This window comes from Solanum verrucosum, unplaced genomic scaffold, assembly GCF_900185275.1.
Source record: "Solanum verrucosum unplaced genomic scaffold, falcon-dt-bn FXZP01000228.1, whole genome shotgun sequence".
NCBI lineage: Eukaryota > Viridiplantae > Streptophyta > Magnoliopsida > Solanales > Solanaceae > Solanum > Solanum verrucosum.
The window spans coordinates 211,871-236,822 of NW_026020210.1; the positions used below are offsets into that span (position 1 = coordinate 211,871).

The 24,952-nt window shown below is 33.5% G+C and overlaps 2 protein-coding genes and 1 pseudogene across 2 annotated transcripts; all 3 read right to left on the bottom strand.

Annotated features, from left to right (window-relative positions):
* Nucleotides 1–8,646: 8,646 nt before the first annotated feature.
* Nucleotides 8,647–9,596, bottom strand: LOC125830319 (uncharacterized; annotated as a pseudogene).
* Nucleotides 9,597–12,540: 2,944 nt separating this feature from the next.
* On the bottom strand, nt 12,541–14,094 carry LOC125830305 (receptor-like protein Cf-9 homolog). Its single transcript, XM_049509507.1, has one exon. It carries the CDS (start codon nt 13,930–13,932, stop codon nt 12,541–12,543), a length of 1,392 nt encoding a protein of 463 aa, XP_049365464.1. The 5' UTR covers nt 13,933–14,094.
* On the bottom strand, nt 13,976–15,327 carry LOC125830320 (receptor-like protein Cf-9). The gene is made up of 2 exons (XM_049509518.1): nt 14,132–15,327; nt 13,976–14,036 (listed from the first exon to the last, which is right to left on the bottom strand). The coding sequence occupies exons 1-2, from the start codon at nt 15,325–15,327 to the stop codon at nt 13,976–13,978; spliced, it is 1,257 nt and encodes a 418-aa protein (XP_049365475.1).
* Nucleotides 15,328–24,952: the final 9,625 nt, after the last annotated feature.

A 24,952-nucleotide genomic window follows, 5' to 3' on the forward strand; every position in this document is an offset into this window, starting at 1 on the left:
AAATCATTATTTCTTTTACTAAATTAAGTATCATATTTATTGAATTCCTATAAAAAAAAATCATTATACATGTATGATTCATTGTAATATATTTTTTTGTTAAAACATTTATTGTAAAATAAATTCAATCATTCATTGTAAAAAATAAATTCATTATACATAAAGTCATTATTTTTTAATAATCAAAGATTATTCATTGTATTTTTACTAAAAACATTCAATGTATGATGGTGAGAGAATAAACTATATAAGAAACATAGAAAATTTTATAAAACCATATCCAAAAATTAAAGTGTGTCAGAATTAGAAAAGTAATAATAAAAATCAAATCCATTTACAACTCAAAGCTATATAATTGTGCAGAAAAGAAAGTTCCATTCATTTACTATTGCAAAATGGATGTAGTTTTCATGGGTTGTTCTTTTATTCTCTCTGTTCTGTTGATTATTCTCTTTAGAAGGATGCATCGTAGTAGAAGACAACAAAACAATAGTTGCAGTACTGTGGTATCAATGGAGGATAGGCTTAGCCAATTGCCAGATGAAGTAATTGTATCAATTCTGTCTCAAATGACAATTAGAGAAGCAGTCCTAACAAGTTCCCTTGCAATTCAATGGCACTATCTCTGGATGCATGTCACACGTCTCAAATTCGAAGTTTCACAGTTTATTACATGGAAGATGTTTTATTAGCCAAGGTTATGCAGAAAGGAAGGGATGAAGCATATCAATTTGATTAACAATGTTTTGGATTTCCACAAGGGTGGTCACTTAGAAGAATTCACTCTCTCGTTTCCTTTTCATAAGCATTTTAAGCGTGTAATCGATAAATGTCTCAACTTTGTAGTATCAAAGAAAAAGGTTGAAATCTTTCAACTAGACTTGTCACCAGGGCCGGCTCTTGCCTATAAAATTTTAGGCATTGGCCTTATTGGGGGCCTCAAATTTTTATAAATAAAAAATTATATATCTTAACCCCATTCAAATAGAAGAAATTAAGAAAACATTGTTTTGGATTTTTATATTTTCTTCGTTAACACTCACATTATTTATCCTTTGTAACTTTTTTTGCACTCTATTTCTTCAAATCTTTGATAGTTAGAGTAATATACTCTAAAAAATATGAATCAATAGTCGAAAAGTGTTGAACAAAGTGCATTGCAATTTTTTTTTTAAATTTATTTGTTAATTTTCATATTAAAGTAGGTATACCAAGTTATCAACTTTTTAAATCAAATTCTATGATTCTAACTCTTATCTTTAAAGTTTATCAACTTATTACTTATAAAATTGTGTTAATAATTCATATAATAATTGTCTCAATAAAAGGATGTTTTTCAATGTTGAATTGATAAAATATTACTTAAAACTAATAATTAAAAAAAAAGTGTTTGAAAAATCATTTATATAAAAGATATTAAGTAGTGATTTACGTCTAGAAATTTAGAAAAATAAATAGATATAGATAAAATTTATATAGATTTAAGGCCTCTAATAAAAATTTCGCTTTAGACCACAAATTATGTTGAGCCGCCCCTGCAGTTGTCACTCAGTAAAAAGGAGCATAGGCGTTATACCTTTCCGTTTAAGCTCATCTCAAGTTTTAGATCAAATTTATCGCCATTTGTTAGTCTCAAAATTCTGGCTTTCAACAACGTTGATGTTGACAATCGGGTGGTCAACTTTTTCATCTTCAACTGTCCCCTTCTTGAGAAACTATCTATTCATGAATCACGACTGTTGACTCACCTGGAAATTGTTGGACCATCATGCTTCAACTTGAAAAATTTGGAACTATGTCATTGCATTTATTTAGATTTCATCAAGATCCATAACGTCAATCTTGTCTCTTTTAAATACATATATAGGATGGAAATCAAATTTGCTTCTCGAGAATGTTACTTCAGTTCTTACTATTGATTTCAAGATGAGTAGAGGATTGATCTGTGAACTTGTTCATACGTTTACAACCTATTTCACTCTACTGACGACACTTTCACTTGAATTTAGTTATATGTCAATGGTAAGCAAATATATATTAATGTATTCCATAAAGAAAGCTTGATTTTACTCTTGTAATTTTTAATTTGTTTGATTATTCCAGGATCTTCATTTTCTTGATCATGCTTTACCAAAGTTCAACAATCTCAAAGTGCTTGTGTTGACACTCTCAGGCATGGAGGATGTTTCCCCACGTGGTATTACTCCACTAATAGAAGCCTCTCCATATTTGCAAAAACTCCATATTGAGGTACGTATGAGTTTATTCTTTAATCCTATTCTTATGTTATTTTTCATAAATACTTTTTTCGTTTTTAATATATATGACATAATTTGATTAGGTACAGTTTTAAAATAACAACTTTTGAAGTTTAATTATACATAGGCTGGATGGCTGGCTTAAACATATCACTACAGTTGTTTAATTAACTATAAGAATTTGTCATTAAAGGTATAATTGAAAATTCAAGTTAAATTCTTTTGAAATTTTAATAGGTATTTTTCTTTTTCAAAACAGGAAATAAGGACATAGTATCATATAAAGTGAAATAGGAGTAAATAAATTTTATTTATTGTACTTTAAACTCATTCAATAATACACAGGTTTATTTCCACCCCATCACCTGTTTATCAAAAGTTGCCTTTGAAGGTTTAAGATTTCCATAAAAATCAGCCAGAAGTTTGAGAAAAGATATAAAAAATTAAAACAAAAATTAATCCTATTATTTTATTGTAGAAAAGAATGATATCCAATTTATAGAGTACAAAACATTTTCCTCCAAAATAGAGTTATCTGAATATGGAAGATTTTTTCTTCCATAAATTATTTATTATATTAAAATAACATGGGTTTGAAGAAACTAAATCCAAACTAATAATTACTAAATATTAAGAATTTAGTACTAATAAGTTTCCTACTTATTCTCTCGTTAAATCTGTTTTTCCTTGTTATTTTAACGAATGCCAATTTTGTATGCCGATTGTATTGACTGTTAACCTTCAACCAAAAACAAAATTATTCATTCCTTTTTTTTATCATAGTCACATGTATATCTATGGAATAAGAAAGTATTTTCATTATTGGTATATGTAAATTAAACTCAATTGCAATTATGTTAGAAAAAATGTTTTCCTTGGCTTCATAGGAGTTATATTTTACTTACCTTTTTTTTCCATTTCAGCTTGCATGCATGAAACGACAATCTCCAAAAATAGAATTATACGAAAAAAGTGTCTCCATCAACATCTCAAAGAAGTTAAATATAGTGGTTACCTTGGTGGTTTTGTTGATATGGTACTTGCAACTTACCTTATTGAAAATAGTGTGGTGCTTGAAACATTCATTATTGATCCTTTCAAATATGATGCTCAAGAAGCAAGAGGTCAAGCTCAATGACAACTACAAGGAAAAATTCCCAAACGAGTCAAGCTAGTGATCCTTTCAGGGTTGTTGGGTTGCTGATTGAAGTTATGAAGAAATTAATGCATAATTTTATTTAGAAGTTAATTATTTATTTATTAGTTATTTCACATTTTACCATGCATAATATAATACATACATTTTCTCGTAGCTTATACATGTATTAGCTATGTGAGTTTCTAAATTATAAACCAAATGCTGAATTGATTTTCATATTGTCATCTAAAGTTCTGGTGGGGCTCAAAAATCTTTATTTGATGATGATAAATATGTAGGCTATCACTTACGAAAATGGAGTTATAATCTAAATCATCTTACTTGATATTATTATCTTTACATCAACTAATGCATATTCTTTTAAGAAAATAGAATCAATTCTATAGGATTATGATGAGACCCAATCTGGTCACAAAGTGAATAAGATAAAAATTCAATTTATCTACATCAGAATGCAGCATCGGAAGATAGACAACTAATGGAAGATTGTATAAGTATAAAAAGGGGTCACTTTCCTTTTAAGTATCTTAATTGTCCTAAACTCATTCAAGGAAAAGAAAAGAGCACTATGCAGAGCTTATTTAACAAGTGAAGTCAAAATTGTAAGCATGGAAAGGAAATATGTTAACATATGGAGGTAAAGAGGTATTACCAGTGTTTTACTAAGTGTTCCTATTCATGTTCTTTCTGCTATTATTCCTCATAGTTGTGTCTAAAAGGAAGTTCATAGGATTGCTACATTCTTTTGGAGTAATAAAGTCACAAGAAGGAGTAAACATTGGGCTACTGGGGAGAAGATATACTTACCTAAACTAGAAGGTGGCTTAGGGTTTAGGACTATGTTTGATATCTCAAAAGCTATATAAACTGCGGTGGAGATGTAGAACCCAAAATATCCTACGATGCAATTTTATGGGGATTAAGTATTGCAAGAAACAATTTCTTACACTTGTTCAATGGAGAGGGGTGTAACACCCCGGAAAATTTTTAAGTTAAGACTCGAACCATCCTTTGTAGTGAGTAAGTTTTTACCAAGGAATTTAAACTTTTCTAAGTGTTAAGGTCACTAGATATAACACCTTGAGTTTCAAAAAAAAAAATAAAGAGAATTCATTCAAGTCATTCCTAGGTTCTTCTAAGTTTTGGGTCAACTTAAAACGACCATAACCTTCAGTACATGATGAGTTAGGTGGCCCATAAGATATTCAATGAAAGGTCTTTGAATTATCTTTCCAACGCCACTGTGTTTGCTAAGTTTTGAGTTCGGATGAGTGAGATATGCCCTTTTGAAGTCAGGTTGTCCAGTTAAGGAAAGTTACCCAAAAACCGTGATGGGTTTTTTGGTCTTTTCATTACCAAATCAGATTTAATTTATTTTTAGTAAGGTCTTAAGGGTCTAATCCTATTAGGTTCAGTTTTATAATCCTAATATATGCCTAGGATTTTAGTTGTGAGTTCAAGAAGAGAAAACAAGATAAAAGAGGAGAAAAGAGGAAAGGATCAAGGCGTTCGTCGAGGTTCTTGAGTTTTGTTGTGGATTTTCGCCATGGGTTTGATCCCTAAGAGGTATGTAAGCTTCCATAGTGTTGAGTTTATTCACCCACACGCCAATCATGAGTTTCTTTTGCGAATCTATCCATAAATATTGAGCAATTTAATTTCTTGATGAGTTCTTGGTAAGTGTTCTTGATGTTTCCTTATCGATTAAGTTTTGATGTAAGATTCTACTTGGGTCAACTTCAAAAATATAAAGAGTTACGTGACCCATAACCTATTAAATTAAAGGTATTTGAATCTACTTTCCAACGCCACCAATTTCGCGTCAATCCAATTTCTGAATAAAAAGTTATGACTATTTTAGTAACATATACAGTGTTGTTACGAATTTAGCCGACGGGAAAACATTAAAAAGGGTTGTTTTTATCTTTTATACCTCCAAAAAAACTCTAAACGAATTTCTTGACTAATAAAAGGCTCAAAGCAATCAGATTTTCATCTTTTAATCCATCATTCTCTTCACTCTCAAACCTTAGGGCAAAACCCTAAGGAAAAAAAACAAAGTAGAAGACTTCATTCAAGATTCTTTCAATCTTAGATTCTTCTTCAATGTAAGTCTTTCTCCAAGAATTCCTTCTTTCCAACTCAAATTCCTCCATACAATTATGAATCACTAATGAAAATCATAATTCTTGGCCATACAGATTTCAAGAAACTAATTCAAGAATCTCAAAAAAGATTTTCTTGATTGTTTACCTTCAAGCTAGGGTTTCAAGGCTTTTAATCAAGTTCTTTTTCAAAATTCTTCAACATTCTTCGAAAACCTTGTTCTTCCATGTATGTAAGGCTATCATAGTGTTGGACTAGTTCGTCCTCACGCCCTACATCTTCTTTCAAATCAGTAAAAGAGAAATCTAGGATTCTACCCCTAGATTTGAGTATTCTTGAGATAAGTTGATTTGAGTTCTTGAGTTCATGGTTCTTTTTAAAATTCTATTCCTAATTATTAAGAATTTAGTACTAATAAGTTTCCTACTTATTCTCACGTTTAATCTGTTTTTCCTTGTTATTTTAACCAATGCCAATTGTATTGACTATTAACCTTCAACCAAAAAAACAAAAAACTTGTTCTTTCCTTTTCTTTTTTTTTAATTATAGTCACATATATCAATGGAATAAGAAATTCTTTTCACTATTGCTATATGTAAACTAAACTCAATTCCGATTATGTTAGATAAAATGTTTTCCTTGGCTTCATACGAGTTATATTTTACTTACCTTTTTTTCCTTTTCAGCTTGAATGGTATGAAACAACAATCTCCAAAAATAGAATTATACGGAAAAAGTGTCTCCATCAACATCTCAAAGAAGTTAAATATAGTGGTTACCTTGGTGGTTTTAATTTGTTGATATGGTACTTGCAATTTACCTTATTGAAAATAGTGTGACTCTTGAAACATTCATTATTGATCCTTTCAAATATGATGCTCAAGAAGCAAGAGGTCGGGATCGACGACACTACAAGGAAAAATTCCCAAACGAGTCAAGCTAGTGTTCCTTTAGGGGTTGTTGGGTTGATGATTAGAGTTATGAAGAAATTAATGTATTATTTTATTTAGAGGTTAATTATTTATGCATTAGTTATTTCACATTTTATCATGCATAAAATAATACATACATTTTCGCGAGCTTATACATGTATTAGCTATGTGAGTTTCTAAATTATAAACCAAATGTTGAATTGATTTTCATATTGTCATCTAAAGTTCTGACTATGGCTCTGACGTCTTTATTTGATGATGATGTTGGCTATCATTTACCAAAATGGAGTTATAATCTAAATAATCTTATTTATGCAAATGATACTATTATCTTTACATCAACTAATGCATATTCTTTAAAGAAAATAGTATCAATTGTATAGGATTATGAGACACAATATGGTCACAAAGTGAATAATGATAAAAATTCAACTTATCTACATCAAAATGTAGCAACGGAAGAGAGACAAGTAGTGGAAGATTGTACAAACATAAAAAGGGGTCAGTTTCCTTTTAAATGTCTGAATCGTCGTAAATTCATTCAAGGAAAAGAAAAGAGCACTATTCAGAGCTTATTCAACGAGTGAAATCAAAATTGTAAGCATGGAAAGGAAAATATGTTAACATATGGAGGTAAAGAGATATTACCCGTGTTTTACTAAGTGTTCGTATCCACGTTCTTTCTGCTATTGTTCCTCCTAGTTTTGTCTTAAAGGAATTTCATAGGATTTTTGCTACATTCTTTTGGAGTAATAAAGTCACATGAAGTTGTAAACATGGGCTACTTCGGAGAATATATATTTACCTAAACTAGAAGGTGGCATAGGGTTTAGGACTATGTTTGATATCTCAAAAGCTATATAAACTGTGGTGGAGATTTAGAACCCAAAATATCCTATAATCCAATTTTATGTGGATTAATTAAGTATTGCAAGAAGAAGATTCTTACACTTGTTTAATGAAGAGGGGGATCTTAGGTGTGGAAGAATATGTTGCAGAATAGGGAATGTATTGAACAAATTTTATGGTGGGAACCTAAGGGAGGGACTATGCTTAGTCCATTATATCTTCAGCATACAAATGTACAAATATGTCATCCAATGATTGATGTTAAGATTTTCTTGAAGGAAGCTGATTGAGATTATGATAATATACAGCGTCACTTGCTAGAAAATGCGCTTAATCATGTTAGATTGCGCATGGATCATGTCAAGTTGTTTGATAATTTACTGTTAAGAGTGCTTGGGATTTGTTAAGAAGAAAGGAGGAATTTACAACTTACCTTACACTAAAAATTTATTGTTAAGAGTGGTTTTGCTGACAGGGTAGCGCTTGAAACATTCATTATTGATCCTTACAAATATGATGCTCAAGAAGCAAGAGTTCGGGTTCGGAACAACTACAAGGAAAAATTCCCAAACGAGTCAAGCTAGTGATCCTTTAAGGTGTTGTTGGGTTGCTGATTAGAATCGTAAATATTAGTAATATAGGAATTAATTATGAAGAAATCAATATGTTATATTCCGATATTCGTTATGCATAGGTCAATTATTTATGTATTAATTATTGGGATCATTATGCCTTACAGCCGTTTTAGTAAATTTTTTGACAACGAAAATGGCCTTTTATCTATTCCGGCACATTTGGAGATGATTTTTTTAATAAAAAAAATCTTTTTAAATTTTTAAGGCATCTATTATGTCTTCCTTCTTCTTCTTCCACGATCTACTCCATTTTTTTCTTTAAAATTTGATGTATCGTAAACATGAATGATTTCGAGTGAATTGTATATATATCAAAAGACTCAAAACATTGAGAGGATTTCAAATCTAAAATTTAGAACTATTTAGAAGTGATTTTGAATTGATCGAGATTGAGTAGTTAGTGTATAGTTCATGTATAGACTGAAATATTCAATTGTTCTATGACAAGTGCTTTTGTGTCAACCAAGCTACAATAGTGTAGATACTTGTGGACAATATTCCTTCTTCAAATAGAGGAAAGCAAAATTAATAATGAAGTGGAAACCACTTGAAGATAAATTTTATACAGAAACAAAAGGGTGAAACTTAAGTCACAAAGAAACAAGCTATCTTCCAAATAAAACACTCAAGTATTACAGGCTACACTCTGAATACACCCTCAGTCTATGTTGCTCGGACTCTTTAAAAATATCAACGGGTGCGTGTATTTTTGAAGGATCTGACACAGATGGGCAACATTTTTGGAGAGTCCGATCAACTTAGCCCTCAGTGAACTCGTTATGTCATAACAACTTCTAAAGTGGATGATTTACGCATCTACATCAGTTTCCTTTCTTTTCTCTCTTATAGATTCACAGTGGAGATCCCTGGTAAAACTTGTAGTGGCATCCAAGAAGTAGAGAACAATCGACATTACACAGCAACTTACAAACATTGGTATGGGACCAAATATCCAAAGGAAGAGAGGAAATTTAATGACAAATAAAATGCTCGTAGTCCAAGTGACCGAAACATGCTCCCTCGGTTCAAATTCCTTGCGACATACTCTATAGAATCAGATCTTTCTTTGAAGGTACGCACAGTAGCTGAAACAAACTCGATTTCCAACACAAACACTGATATATATAATTCACTGAATATAAGTTACAATGTAGAATACGCACAACAAAGTAATAACACACAAATTATGGATAGATTAACATAGAAGAAGGTAACTAGAAGAGGATGAGATACTAGAACAAAGAAAGGAGATGAAAGATAACTGAAAGCTAAAGCTTGACATAATTTGCATAACCGTTCATTCCAACTCCTAGTCTTTTTTAACAAATGGTAATTGGGTTGGGATCCCAAATAAAACTCTCTAAATATTTTACTCAGCCCAATAGTTATAAGTGAATCAGTCCTATTCACCATTTTTATCCCATAGGCCCTTACGGAGCCAGCTTGGTTCACAACAGTAGCTAAGAAGCTAACATGGGCGTAGTACCTGACAGATTGAACATTGCAGAGAAATGCAACTAGAAAGCAAAGCAATATGGTAAAAAACTTTATAGAAGATATCATAGATGTTTTATTCCCATACAGTAGCTCAGAGTGCAATCAAACAAACAAGCATGTCATGGCTCATGGTCGTAGTGACTATTTAACAGACCTTCATGACAACAGATAACCTTATTACTATTGTTGCTCTATGAAGACAAGTAAATTTCTGTGATTAAAATCGTCATTAACATTCGTACTTCTATGATACTCATTTTGTGGATATTGTAGGCCTCTAAGGCCCATTACTATTCTCTATAACCTGCCTTTCACTTCATATGCCTTTATACGCTTCTTCTTAATTGTGACCATATTGGTTTCATAGATATTGGGATTTCACTTTGTTCCAACAGAATCAATACAAAATAATTTCAAGTTCTTATAGGATTAGCAACCTTTAAACCATTTTTACATAAAAGTGTGGAGATTTGACCTTCTGCACAATCCAACAAAGTAGTCATTGCTCGGAAAGCAACGTATATAGTACACAGCCCAAACTATGCTTGTCATAAGTCAAGGACAGGTCACATAGGAATAGATAGATAGTTTTTACAATATTGCAACCATAGAGCAATATTTCCAAACACGAATGAGGCAGCAGACACTTGGGAATCTATGCTACTTCCATGGAATTAAGGCGCCACACATATTGTGTACTCAAAATGCCAGCCAAACTTTCTCAGTGGTTGATGGAAGATTCTTAATCAGCATCATAGAAAGTGTAAGTATTCATAATACTAACTAAAACTAAAATGGAACACATGAAGATATTAAGGAAACAAGAGCAATTGCATTAGACTTTTAGAACAAATCTTTGAGGAGAAACTAATTACTCTTACATCCCGAAGGCGTGGAGTTTTACTTGTAATACAAAGTGTCATGGTTAATCAAAACATGTCTTGTAGATAACATAACAAGATTAGAGGGGATCGTTGTTGGAATGTATGTGTACACTAGCTACAATAGGACCAGGTCCTTAGCACAGTTAGGATAAACAAAAGAAAAGACTGAAAGTAAAGATAGCACACACAACTTTACGTGGAAACCTCCTTACTCAAGGGAGTAAAACCACGACCTGTCTCACGAGATTTTCAAACTGTTTTTACTAATCTTCTCAAGAAAAAGTAAAACACAGTTTACACCACACAAGAGATTAACCTCCTAATCTCTATTCTAAGTAATACAACCTATTACTTAATGAGCCAAAGCAATGCCTGCATTGCCCACTATACTAACCCTTACTGACTAATATAGACTTTTAACGTAAGACACAAAGTTGCCCTCAACTATGTTCTTACAGTGATTCACACAAGTTTTGAAACGTTTCTAACACAAGTGAAACGAATCCTACAATGTAAGCACAAATACAAGCAATCAAAATAACAACAGGTTCAGGAAGCAAATCGTCAGTCTATGAGGTCCATTGTTGTTTTTGAAGCTTGAATTTTCTCTCTTTGAATGAATGAATGATATGTTGTTTGTCATGTTGAATATATCAACCATAAAGAAGTATTAACCGTTGGACAAACAACCTCGTCCATTCTGATTGGTGCGGTACACTGACGACCTCACCAACCTATGACGCGACAGCTTTCCAGCTTTATAGCACATAGACCTGGACAAGCACACTCTGCAGAGGACCGGGTCCATGCATTTGTGAGGATCATCAAAACATCTGGGAACAGTAAGATTTATCAATCGTTATGAATGGGTAAGATAATTTTTCTACTTAATATATATGTTGGCTAATTAAAGGTTTTAGAGCCAAAAGTAATTGGGATACATACAGTACTTGAATTCCTATAACATGTCTAAGTTAAATATGAGTTAATAGGCAAACAAGACATCAAAAAACAGACTGAAAATAGGCATTTGTTAATACCGGCTTCCGAAGATGAGAAACATGCAACCAATTGATTTCAAAACGTCTCCAAGTCACAAACCACACATGGGCAGAGCTAGGGTACAACAAGGAGTTCATCTTTCAAAAAATATAATTGATAAATTAATATTGTTAATTTCACCATTTCCTATATAATAACTCAATTCATAAAATACAAAGTACTTTATAATAATTATATGGGGCAAACGTGCAACGCACGTTTCCAAAAACTAGTACTAATAAAATAATACACTTCTCTCCAGCAGTAAAGCTTAGTTCGATTATAACCTACAAGGGTGTGTTCATCGGCTGCTAAAATACTATGACCATGTGAGTTTATCTCTCCAGTGAGAGGGGGCAAAAAAATTCAGGAGGCATCGATCGGCACAGGTATTAAAGTTGATGAGAACAACAATGGTTGCCTCAAAATGGTTCCAAGAAAAGATGTTTTTAAGTTAAATCTGGTTGGTTATCTCAACAGATGAAGAGAAAATATGTCCATGGAAGATGATATGTGGATCCAAAGCACCTAAGGTAAACATCGATTAGGATAGTGTCACTAATACCACCGGTACCATCTAAGGTTAAAAAAGTTACACAAGCATGAATGGATGCCTGTGTAACGTTTTCAGCAAGATTACGAAAGAGGAAATTTATCTCAAGGATTTATTCACATATAGCTTCCTTAAATGTATACGCAACTATACGGGCTTGGTTGGTAGAGATAGAGGAATCAAGAGTTTAAAAAGTGAAAAGCTATGTAAGAAGAAGAAGGTTATTAATGCATAAACATGTGATATTATCACAGCAGAGGCATCTTTGATAACTTTAGCACTTGAATGCATAAACATGTGTTAAAAAATGGCCAAATATGCCTCTTTATACTTTTGTTGATGTAATTTCTTTTGACGACACCATTTTTCTATCAACAGAAGTAACTTTTGAGGATAAATGATGCTGCACACTTCATTCAATACACTGCAAACAGGAATTCTTCCTTTCCAACAAAAAGCATATCTAAGGCAAATCAGGATTACTTAAAGATAGTACGTCTACCACTTAATACATCTTTTTTTTAAAGAAATAGCTGTAATATTTTTTCTTGAAATCCTAAAAAAAGGTCCAAAAACTGATTAACCATCATTGAAAACTGTGATTATTTATCCTTCTTATAACTTATCTAGAAGTGATTAATGTTTCTTCTTCTGTAATTCCTTTGCCTTCGCTGCTTCTTTCTCCTTCCCATAATTATTTTGTGCTCCATCTCTATGATGATTCTTGCAAGCCATATCGGTTTTCCAGTTGAAATCATGAAATATATTATGGATAATCCAATACATAGTCCACTTCCATAGCCCATAAGAGCACCTTTCCAAAAATCACTCTGAACGTCAGAATTGCTTTCTTCATCATCTAGTCCAGATAAGGTATCATTTGTATCTAATACCCGAGCATCGCCACAACTTTTTGAAATGGGAAATCCACGTAATCCATCATTGCCTTCATATGAGTTGCTCTCATAAGTGTGAAATTGTGGTCCTTGAGGGATGCATCCTTGGAGATGATTGTGGGAGAGATTTAAGAATGAAAGATACGTAAGAGAAGCCAGTTGTTGTGGTATCTCTCCCGAAAGCTGGTTTCCTGATAGGTCCAGTGATTCAAATGAAGATAAATCTCCGAATGATGACGGTATATGACCTTGCAATCCATTATGAGATAAATTCATTATGTGAACTGCAATGAGATCCCCCATGATACTTGGAATTTGCCCCCTAAATTTATTGCTTGAAAGATCGATAACTGTGTACAAATACAAGATTCTCACAATTTCACGATAAAATCCCTTGGTTGCAACTGTAATAGAATCTTCGTTATAAGTATCTCCATGATATCTTGGTGCTCCCATTGATGGATCAATTGTCCTCATGGCTTTCAGATGTTGAAACAAACTCGAAGGTAAGTTTCCCGAGAAGGCATTATAAGAGAGATCTATGATTCGGAGCTCAGGAAACATGTTCTCAATCCTTGATGTTCTGATGGGTCCATGCAATTTGTTTGATCTCAAGCTTAAAACTAGCAGATCTGGAAGAGCTCCCAACCACACAGGAAATGTGCCGCTGAGGTTATTATTGCCTAAATCAAGAAGCTGCAAGTTTTTGCAATTGGCCAAAGATTGAGGAATTTTCCCTTCTAGTTTATTTCCATGCAAGTTAAGGCTGCTCAGTGAACTTCCATTGCTGAAAGTCGTTGGAATGTTCCCAGAAAGATTGTTGTGGCGCATATCCAAAACTTGGAGGGCAGTGATTTTTCCCAAACATGGCGGAATTTCTCCACGTAAATTGTTTCTTGCCAAATCTAGCATTACAAGTGATGTTAAATTGCAAATATCTGAAGGAATTTCTTCACTGAGATAATTATAGGATATGAAGAAGAATGTTGTGGAATTTGGTGGAATAGCTAGTGAACCTTGAAGCAAATTGGACCGTAAATCAATAGTATATACAATCTGAAGAGGAATTGTATCCACACTCGTCAGCATATTGTGGGATATATTAAGAGTTATCAACGACATCCAGTTAGACCATGCCCAATCAGGAATTCTTCCTTGAAGCTTATTATTTGAAAGATCCAAGTTGGAAAGCTGTTTTGCAGATCTTAGAAACTCCAATTCTTTCACTTCACATGCGGCCAATAGTAAGTACTCAAGTGACTCAGGCAAAGTAGAGTTAACTTCCTTTTCATCAATAGTATTGTATGAAAGACTAAGATACGAAAGCTGTTTGAGGTCTGAAAAGAGGCTGACATCCACATGAAAATTATTGAAAGAAATATCAAGATCTGTTAGGTTCACAAGGTTTTGAATTGAGTTGGGAAGATGGCCTTGCAACTGATTATTGCTTAAATCAATCAAGTTTAGTGAATTGGAATTGAAATCCTCAAACTGACCAGAAAAGTGGTTATTGCTCAAGACTAAACGACTTAGTGATGGAAGGGAGAAAATCCCTGATGGTATTGTTCCATTCAGGGAGTTATATTGAAGGTACAAATCCTCTATGCGAGTGAGCTTCGAAAGAGATTCAGGAATAGGCCCTCTAAGGTTGCAATTTTGAAGATACAAATAACGCAGTGAAGTTAGATAGCCAATAGACTCGGGCAAATTATGAGGGAAATTCACAAAACTGAGTTGTAACTTCTGGAGAGATGTGCTGCTGTTCCATTTAGTCTTTGGAAAATAACCACTGAGCTGATAATTTTCCCATAAGTGAAGTGTTTCCAAGTTTGGCAGGTGAAATATAGTCTCAGGTATTATCCCATACAATGCTGTATCTCCCAGCCTAAGAGTTGTTAAATGAGAAGAAAAATTCAAAGGAATGGTGGAAGAGATGTTTATGGAAGTAAGATCTAGCTCTATTAATTGGGTCAAGTTCTGAAGGAACAATTTAAAATCGTGAGCTATGAGTCGTAGACGACCATAGAGACGAAGAGACTGCAACTTGGAAAGATGAGAGATTTCAGAAGGAATTTGACCAGAGAAATTGGAGTCAGAAAGATCAAGATGTGTCAAGCTCGAAAACTTTCCAAATTCAGGGGAGATGTGAGAATTGGAGAAGTTATTCAGAGAAAGATCAAGCCTTTGGAGATGAGAGAGTTGGAAGAGGCTGCTATTGGAATCGATGGTCCCAGCAAGATTACTGCAGCTGAGGTCCAGTTCAATTACATGGCCAGTCATCTCATCGCATATGACACCATCCCATGAGCAACAATCTCTGCTCATGTTCCATGAACTCGTTTTTGGATAAGGCTCTTGACAGAGATAAGAGGCAGAGGTATCTACAGTAAGTGTGTTCTTGAATTTTAGAAGTGAACTGGTTTGATGTTTGTGAGAGAGATGAGGTAATTTGGATGCAGAAACAGTAAATACTTCATGACAGAGAAAAACAAGTAAGAGCACAATTGCATAGTCCATATTTAGCTTCAGAGACTTGTAATTATGCAGTAAATGTGTGTAAATATATATGGACGTAGGGAAGAAAAAAGATTTTTTTTAAAATCATTCAGATTCAAAGACATTTTTTCAAATAAAAAATATTTGCTATAAATTCCAAATTTCACCTTGACCAATAGTAGATTTGATAGGGAAATCAATGTTTGTTTTTCACAAGTCAAATGCACAAGTCTTGTTATAGAAATTTCAAGGAAAGGTACATCACACAAATTCATTTAATTTGGTGAAAAATTCCAAAGCTTGCAACAGGAAAAAAAGAAAAAAAAATCAAACAAAGCATACTGCTTCTTAGTTATCTTGATTTAGAAATTTATTTATGTGGATGTATTTCTTATTGGACCGATAACTGATTTAGTCAAGCATTTTTAAATAGCGTGTTTGCTTTGGTATAATTATAAGATATTGAATTGTTGAGGGACCAGATATTTAGAATGAGACGTGATTTTTTCTAAAAATAACTTGGTTTCTCATTCGATTTTTAATATCCACATTAGGGTCCCTATTAATCTGGATTCTCGCCGTGTAAGGCCTGTTAAAGGGAGAAATAAAACCAAGTTTTTGCACGGTGTGTCCCTCCAAGTATCTTTTTTCTTGCACCTAGAAGTATTAATGCAGTTATTTGAATTATCAAGTTATTGCAATCAGTCTTGCTGTGGAAATTTCAATGAAAGCTACTTAACAGGCAAATCCCTTTCACTTTGAATTTTCATGTTGAAATAAATTATTTATGAATTTTATTATCAAAAAAAGAGAGGAAAGGGGGAAAATCAAGTAAGGACTGCTGCCTTCATATCAAATCATCAATCAATTCCAAGTTTACAAAATGTTGTCATTCTTAAGTCAATGCACAAGTTTTTCTAGGAAAATGTCAAAAATATACTTTCTTCGTCCCAAAACAATGTCAAGTTCAATACATCAAATTTACTATTTTAGAAGTAGCTAAAATGTGTAGCAGCAGTTTTCTTTAGCCTCGGCATGAATCAAAGGTTCATCCTCTTCAGAAGTTAAAACTACTAAAATATAAAGTATACTCAAATATGAATAGCTAAAAATCCACCAACTAAACATACAAATTGTTATTCATCCTCTTCAGAAGTTTCTTCATCATCTATCCATTCACATGCATCATCTTCGGAAGTTTCCTCCTCATCTATCCATTCATCCTCTTCGAAAGTTTCCTCCTCATCCTCCTCCATATTTGTTGTCATATCTAACTCTTCTCTATTAACTTCTTCTGAAATGTGATCAGGATGCTCCAAATTCATTTCTAACTCAGCATCCACTACTTGATGAACACTTGATATTTCATTTTGATATGCAACATCCAATTCATTCTCAACTTCCACTCACCCCATTGGTTTTGTTTTGATTACAACCCACTAATCAGACTTATCCCTACGCAACGAATAAGGAGCATAGTACACTTGTTAGCATTATGTGCAATAATAAAAGGATCATAAGCCTCATACTTCCTAGTGTGCTTGACTTCAATGATATTATGTTGCTTAAGCTTCCTCGTACCTCCTGAAGTTGGATCAAACCACTTGCATTGGAAAAGTACTATTCTTTTGATTGGCCAACCCGAATACTCCAACTCTAGAATCTCCTGTAGGACACCAAAATAATCAACATTCTCATTTTGATTTCCATCATCACCTTTAACCCAAACACCACTATTATTAGTTTTCTTATTCTTTGAGTATTTCTCTATGACAAATTTAAAACCCTTTACGTTATATTGGGACATTGTGTGAACTGTAATCGGTCCCCAAGAAATATCCTTGAAAATTGATCAAATGTGGCGGCATTTTCTGAATTGTAGACCTATATATGGTTAGTAAATTAAAAGCAATGTTAGTAGAAAGAAGAGTACATCAATCTCTTAATAGGTGTATGTATTACAACACTTACCCAATTAGTATACCACGTTATAAATGATGGAAACACTTGATCATGACCATATTGGCTCACAAAATAACTGTAGAATCACATTGAAATACAGTTAGTTTCCTTAATAAAATCGGAGTTGAATATATGTTGTTTACATATTTAATATTCTTACTCTAAGAAGGGTTGGACTTCTGGACAGTTCAACAAGACATGAAGCTCTGCAGATTTTTTGTCCTTTTTGGTAAGTTTGTGCAATGTATGCTTTTTTGAACCCTTACCCGATTGGTTGAAGATTGATAATGATTGTACTGCAGGATCGTTCCCAGTAACATCATGTCAATTAGGTCTGTTTCTCAAACACGACACATAATCATCAAAGTAGTAAGAACAAAAGTGGGATCTTTCTTTAGCTAGATATATTTGAACCATACAACCCTCCACCCTATGTTTATTCTTAATACCCCTTTTAGAATTGCCAATGCTCCTGTAAAATTTTATATGAGATATATAATTTCAAAAGATATATAAATGATTTATGAAATAAGAATAAATGTGTTATAGTTACTTACCGCTCAAAAGGATACATCCACCTATATTGAATTGGACCTCCCAATAGAGCTTCATGAACAAGGTGAATAGGAAGATGTTCCATCACATCAAAGAACCCAGGTGGAAGAATCTTCTCCAACTTATTACTAATAACAACTATATTTTTGGCCATCCAAGCAAGATTCTCTACTCTCAATGTGCTGGAACACAAGTCTTTGAAGAACAAACTGATCTCTGCCATCGATTTCCATATGTTTTCAGGCAATCCACAAAAAGCAATCAGAAGTAATTGTTCCATGAAAACATGACAGTCGTGACTTTTCATCCCATGTAATATTCCACGCTCAATGTCAACCCTCTTTCCCAAATTTAAGGCATATCCATCTGGCATTATCAAGTTTTCCACCCACTCACAAAATTTTCTCTTTTGTTCCATTGTGAATGAATAACTAGCCTTTGGCTTAAGTAACTTGTTGTTGGCAGACTCCTGTAAATGCAACTCCAGTCCTCTACAATGTTCTGGTAAGTCAAGTCTAACCTTAACATTATCTTTTGTCTTGCTAGTTACATCTATTACAGTGTTGAACAGATTATCAAAATAATTCTTTTCAATATGCATGACATCAAGATTATGTCTAAGCAAATTATCTTTCCAATAAGGTAACTCTCAGAATATACTCTGTTTAGTCCAATTATATACAACACCATACCCATCAAATTTGTACGGTGGTTCCTCAGTTACAATTTTGAACCCTTTCCCAAGTATCATCACCCGTTAATATTGGGGGTGGACCATCTCGTTCAGTTTTATTCTTTTTAAATGCATATTTCTTTCTCCTAAACTCATGATCAGGTGGCAAGATCCGACGATGACAATCAAACCATGAATTTTTTCGGCCATGTTTTAATGTGAATGATTTACTATCTTCCATACAGTAGGGACATGTTAACTTTCCAACTATCATCCATCCAGATAGCATTCCATAGGCAGGAAAATCATTAATAGTCCACATTAAAGTAGCACACATGTTGAAATTTTGTTTACGAGAAATGTCTCATGTTTCTACCCCCTCAGACCACAACAATTTCAACTCATCAATCAAAGGTTGTAAGTACACATCAATCTTGCTTTTTGGATTACTCGGACCAGGAATGACACAATTTAGAAATATATATGGACTTGTCATACACATCTCAGGTGGAAGATTATACGGTGTAATAAACACAGGCCAACAAGAATATGGTGCAGCCCCAACTGAAAAAGGGGTGAAACCATCCACACACAAACCCAGCCTAACATTCCTTGGTTCAGCGGCAAAATCTGGATAAGTTCTATCAAAATGTTTCCAAGCCTCTCCGTCAGATGGATGACACATGACACTAGGTGGCCTTCTATTTTCACGGTGCCATCTCATATGAGGAGCAGAGCTATTTGATGCATACAACCTCTTCAATCTTGGTATAAGAGGTAAATAATGCATCGCCTTAATAGCAAGTTTCTTTCTGGTAGAACCAGTCTTATAGCGAGGGTGACTACAAAACTTACAAGACTCTAGATTGACATCCTCTTTATAGTATAACATGCAACCTTTTTCACAACAATCAATTCTTATCGAGGAGAGTCCTAACTTAGACACCAACGCATTTTCTTTATAATAAGAATCAGGAATCTCTATATTGCGATCAACTAATTCCTTCATAAGATCTATCATAGAGTCCATTGCTCCTTGAGAAATATTATTGTCAGATTTGATACTTAATAATCTAACTACAACAGACAATTTAGAGTGTTGACTCCCGTTGAACAAAGGACTACTACAATCACGCAATTGTTCATAAAAGATGTTTGCTTTTTCATTAGGAGCTTCTTCTACATTTTCTCCTTGTTCAAAATCAGAATGCATCCCAAAGGCATCATTAATCATATCTGACATTCTAGAACCTTGGAAATAATTATGCTCGGTAGATCTACTACTTTCACCGACAACAAAGTTATTAAACATAGTGTCACTTTCAACCTCACCATAGATAGTCCAAACTGTATACCCTGGTTTGAATCCATTCATCATAAGATGCATAGCAACAGCCTCTGTTGTATGATATCTCACATTTTCACAATTAACACATGGACACCTAATCAATCTTGAAGTTAAAAAATCATCAAGTGTCTTTGCATGATTTATAAATCTAGTGACACCTTCTGTGAATTATGGAATCATACCCACTCGACCAGGATTGTTTCTATTATACATCCAACTACGATCAGGATTCATCTACACAAACAATAATGATAATTTTAATTCCATCAACTAAATAACATTTGAATTTATTTAAACAACTTAACCACTTTCTAAGTCTAACTAGTTTTGACATATTTATTTTAACTTATTTAAACAACTTAACAACTTTAACTAGTTTAGTTTTGACTTAATTCGAACAACTAAATCCACCAACTAAACCACAATATTTATTTTAACTTATTTAAACAAACTTAACTTTTTAACTTTAACTACATTAGTTTTGACTTAATTCCAACAACTAAATTCACCAACTAAACCACATTATTTATTTTAACTTATTTAAACAACTTAACAACTTTTTAACTTACCTAGTTTAGTTTTGACTTAATTCCAACAACTAAATCCACCAACTAATTCACATTATTTATTTTAACTTATTTAAACAACATAACAACTTTAACTAGTTTAATTTTGACCTAATACAACAACTAAATCCACCAACTAAATCACATTATTTATTTTAACTTATTTAAACAACATAACAACTTTAACTAGTTTAGTTTTGACCTAATACAACAACTAAATCCACCAACTAAATCACATTATTTATTTTAACTTATTTAAACAACATAACAACTTTAACTAGTTTAGTTTTGACTTAATACAACAACTAAATCCACCAACTAAATCACATTATTTATTTTTATTTATTTAAACAACTTAACAACTTTTTAACTTTAACTACATTAATTTTGACTTAATTCCAACAACTAAATCCATCAACAAAACCACATTATTTAATTTAACTTATTTAAACAACTTTATAACTTTAACAACTTAACAACTTTTTAAAGCTAAGTGTCAACACTAGATGGACACAAATCGATCTTGCAAGAAAATCAATTTTGTCATCTATAGGATCAAATAGTGTTGGTACTTATGCATAACAAATATATTATTTCTAAATTTAAAGCTAAGTGTCAACACTAGATGGACACAAATTGATCTTGCAAGAAAATCAATTTTGTCATCAATAGGATCAACTAGTGTTGATACTTATGCTTAACAAATATATTATTTCTAAATTTAAAGCTAAGTGTTAACACTAGATGGACACAAATCGATCTTGCAAGAAAATCAATTTTGTCATCAATAGGATGAACCAGTGTTGGTACTTATGCTTAACAAACACATTATTACTAAATTAAAGCTTAATATCAACACTAGATGGACACAAATCGATCTTGCAAGAAAATCAATTTTGTCATCAATAGGATCAACTAGTGTTGATACTTATGCCTAACAAATATATATTTCTAAATTTAAAGCTAAGTGTCAACACTAGATGGACACAAATCGATCTTGCAAGAAAATCAATTTTGTCATCAATAGGATCAACTAGTGTTGATACTTATGCTTAACAAACACATTATTCCTAAATTAAAGCTTAATAGCAACACTAGATGAACACAAATCGATCTTGCAAGAAAATCAATTTTGTCATCAATAGGATCAACTAGTGTTGGTACTTATGCTTAACAAACACTCGAAGGACACAAAAAAATTATCACAAAATTAAAGCTAAGTATTAATACTAGATGGACAAAACCACATTATTGAAAACAATTGTACTTTAACTTAAGAAATTTAGAAGCACCAACCTTATCTCCAACTTTGATGAAAGAAGCAATATAGTCTTGTATCAACTTTTTTTAGATGTTGAGTTTCCTCAATTGCCTAGCACGAAAAGTTCTTAAATTAGTTAAATATAAACTTCATATCCAAGAATATTAGTTTTATGTATATATTCAAGTTTTAATCAGTTCAAGTTTCAATTCAATTTCATATCTAATTTCTAAACTTAATTAGTTATATATTCAAGCTAATTAGTTCCAAGTTCAAGTTCTAATTTCAAGTTCATATTCCTAATTAAGTTCAATTTATAGTAAATTAAAGTTATAATTAATTATAAGTTCTAATGAAGTTGTAATTCAAATCCCTAAAATTCTAAATTCAAACTAGCTAGCTAGTGTCCCAACTTCAAACTATTAATTAGTCCTAAAATATCAAATATAATTCAAACTATTAATCCTAAATTCCAAATTCAAACTAGTCTTAAAATCACAAATTGAAAGTACTCCTAGAATTCAAAAATCAAACTATAGTGCTAAAATCCCAAATTCAAACTATTAGTAATCCTAAAATCTCAATAATAATTCAAACTAGTCCTAAATTCAAAATTCAAACTAATCTTAAAATAACAAATTCAAACTAGCCCTAAAATCCCAAAATCTAACTAGTGTTAAAATCCTAAATTCAAATTAGCTAGCTATTCCTAATCCCAAATTCAAACTATTAGTCCTAAAATCTCAATAATAATTCAAACTAACTCAAATAATACCAAACTTCAAACAACTCCTTAAATACCCTAATTCAATCTAATCTTACAATTCCAAAATCAAACTAATTAACTCAAGAAATACCGAATTTCAAACAAATCCTAAGATACCCTAATTCAAACTAACCCTAACATTAAAATTTTCAATTCACAATAAACAAACACAAACTAACAATTAAATAATCCCTAATTCAAACTAACAATCAAAAACCCTAAATCATTCACTTACTAACTAACAATCAATAAAACTAAGTATATTAGTACTCTAATTTTGAGATACTTCAACTAAATAGGAACAAAAGTAATCTGTTATGGAGGTTCTAAAAATTCACCTTGAGTAAGAAGGTCGGGGATGGAGGCGCCGGCTGGGATGGAGGCGGCGCCGGTCGGGATGGAGGCGCGCGACCTCCTGCTGCTGGGCGTGACTTCCTCTGCAGCTGGCGCGACCTTCCTCTGCTACTGCGAAGGTGGCGTGGCAACGGTCTTGTAATGACCCTCTTGGTCATTTCTGTGTCTTGCCTTCTGTGTGTTGTTTAGAGCGTTCCTTTAGCGACCCCAAGTCATTTATGACTTGCTGGGACTGACAGTTCGGTCACCTGGTCGTTCGTTTGGTCTTGGTGTGAGTTTTTGTGTTTTGGAGCTTATGAACCTTGAACGATCATTTTCGATCAAAAGTTCAAGAAGATGACATCGGAATCCAATTCTGACAATTTCATCAGCTCCGGAAGGGTCATTTTAGGCTAGTAGCATGGTCGACATGACTCCCGAGATTTTCAGTGTGAGTCGGTGCGATTAGGCGTTTTAACTTTAAGTTTAAGCCTAAGTTTGACTTTGGTCAACATTCTGAGTAAACGCGCTCGGATGAGAATTCCGTCAACGTGGTTAGCTCCAGAATGTCGAGTTTGGTCTAGATTGACCCGTCTTTTGTGTCTGGAGGTTTTCGATATCTTTCCGAGCCCTTTTGTGGGTTTTGACTTAAAATGGCTTTTGGAAGTGGGACCCACTTTTTATCGAAATGACCTCTGATGGAAATTTCGACTGCGCCGTTGAGTCTGGAATATCAAATTTGGTATGGTTGCATATCTCGTTTACGTGAACGGGGTTCCGAACTAAATCGGAGCACCCCGTCGGAGTTTTTAGTTTTTGGGAAAAGTTGCAGAAAATCTGCAATAAGATGCAGAAAAATCAGCTAACTTTCTCAAATTTCAAACCCTCATCTCTCAACCGATTTGGGTGATTCAAAAGGCTAAGTTGTGAGATTTTTCGAAGGCAACGTGTTGGTGAGCTCGGATAGTGATTTGGAGTCCCCGTTTGAGGTAATTTTGAAAAATACCTGCTGCCAGACCTCTTTTGTAAGCTTGATTTTGGAAATTTTTGAGACTTGTTTTCTTAGCCATTTTAAATCCAATTTTGGTGATTTTTGAGGCTTTCTTGAGTGGTTTTTCGAGGAGAACATTGTGGTGTTGTTAGATTTTACTGTAGATCGCCCGTTTTTGGTAAATACGCTGAATTAGCTGCTGTCCCATTTCTAATTTTTGAGAAAAATTGGGTTTTAGTTGCTTGTTGATATTGTGTTGTTCCCGAGCCCCGTATTGTGTCCCATTTTGGGACATGAGCTGAGGAAACTGGTTAGGACCCACTTTTGGGGTTAATTTTGGAATTCCTGCGCGGGTCCCACGATTCCCGTTTTGACTCCAAAATTGACCTGTCTCCATTTGTTGTGATTTTGGTGTCTAAACGACCGTATTAACGTTGTGATACTATTTTTGATAGCGGGGAATCGTTTCGAGGACGTTCAGAAAGGGAAAGCTCCGGAGAAGTGATTTTGGAGCGCGTGTGATCGGCTTACATGTAGGCTACGGCTTTCCCTCTCTTAGATTGAGCTCGAGAATGTGAATGCATGTTGATTAGTTGGGATTTGGGTTGGGTAGTTATTGAATCCTACATAGGTGTTAAGAAATCATGTTTTCGGCCTATTTCGGGAATTATCGGGTAACTGTGAGCATGCCTTGTGTTATTAAAGGACCCTCCTCGCTATGTGGAGTGTTTGCATGCTTAATTATTGTTTATTTGAAGCATGTTGGGCCTTAGTTTAGGTTTGACTAGGGCTTGCCTTAGAAATACATTATTCGGATCCAATAGGCCTTAGTTTTGCCCCGACGTCGCTCGGCCGACTTAGATCCCTGTAGACTGGTGTAACAGACTTTAGTCTGATAGATTGGGCCTTAGCTAGGCGATACGCTTGCTCCGACTTTAGTTATCCTTATTTTCCCCGATGTTACGGCTTCACGAGATACGTCGGCGACACTAATTCTACTTCGCGATTTGAATTTGGTTTTCGATTTGGTTCCAAGGACTTACATTGATTGGCTATGTGTGGACGGCGTTTCACGGACATTTATGAATATGGATCGATTGGGACTCTTTCAGCAGCTACATTAGCACCTTTATAGAGCATCCGGTTTAAGGTCCGGCCTCTATTGCCCAGATATTTATATAGAGCATCCGG

Coding starts and splice junctions, on each gene's coding strand:
- LOC125830305 (XM_049509507.1), bottom strand. CDS start 13,932: ATGTCGTTGATAACTCTTAATATATCCCACAATATGCTGACGAGTGTG.
- LOC125830320 (XM_049509518.1), bottom strand. CDS start 15,327: ATGGACTATGCAATTGTGCTCTTACTTGTTTTTCTCTGTCATGAAGTA. Junction 14,037..14,131: donor TCAGACCTCAAACAGCTTTC/GTATCTTAGTCT, acceptor CCGCATGTGAAG/TGAAAGAATTGGAGTTTCTA.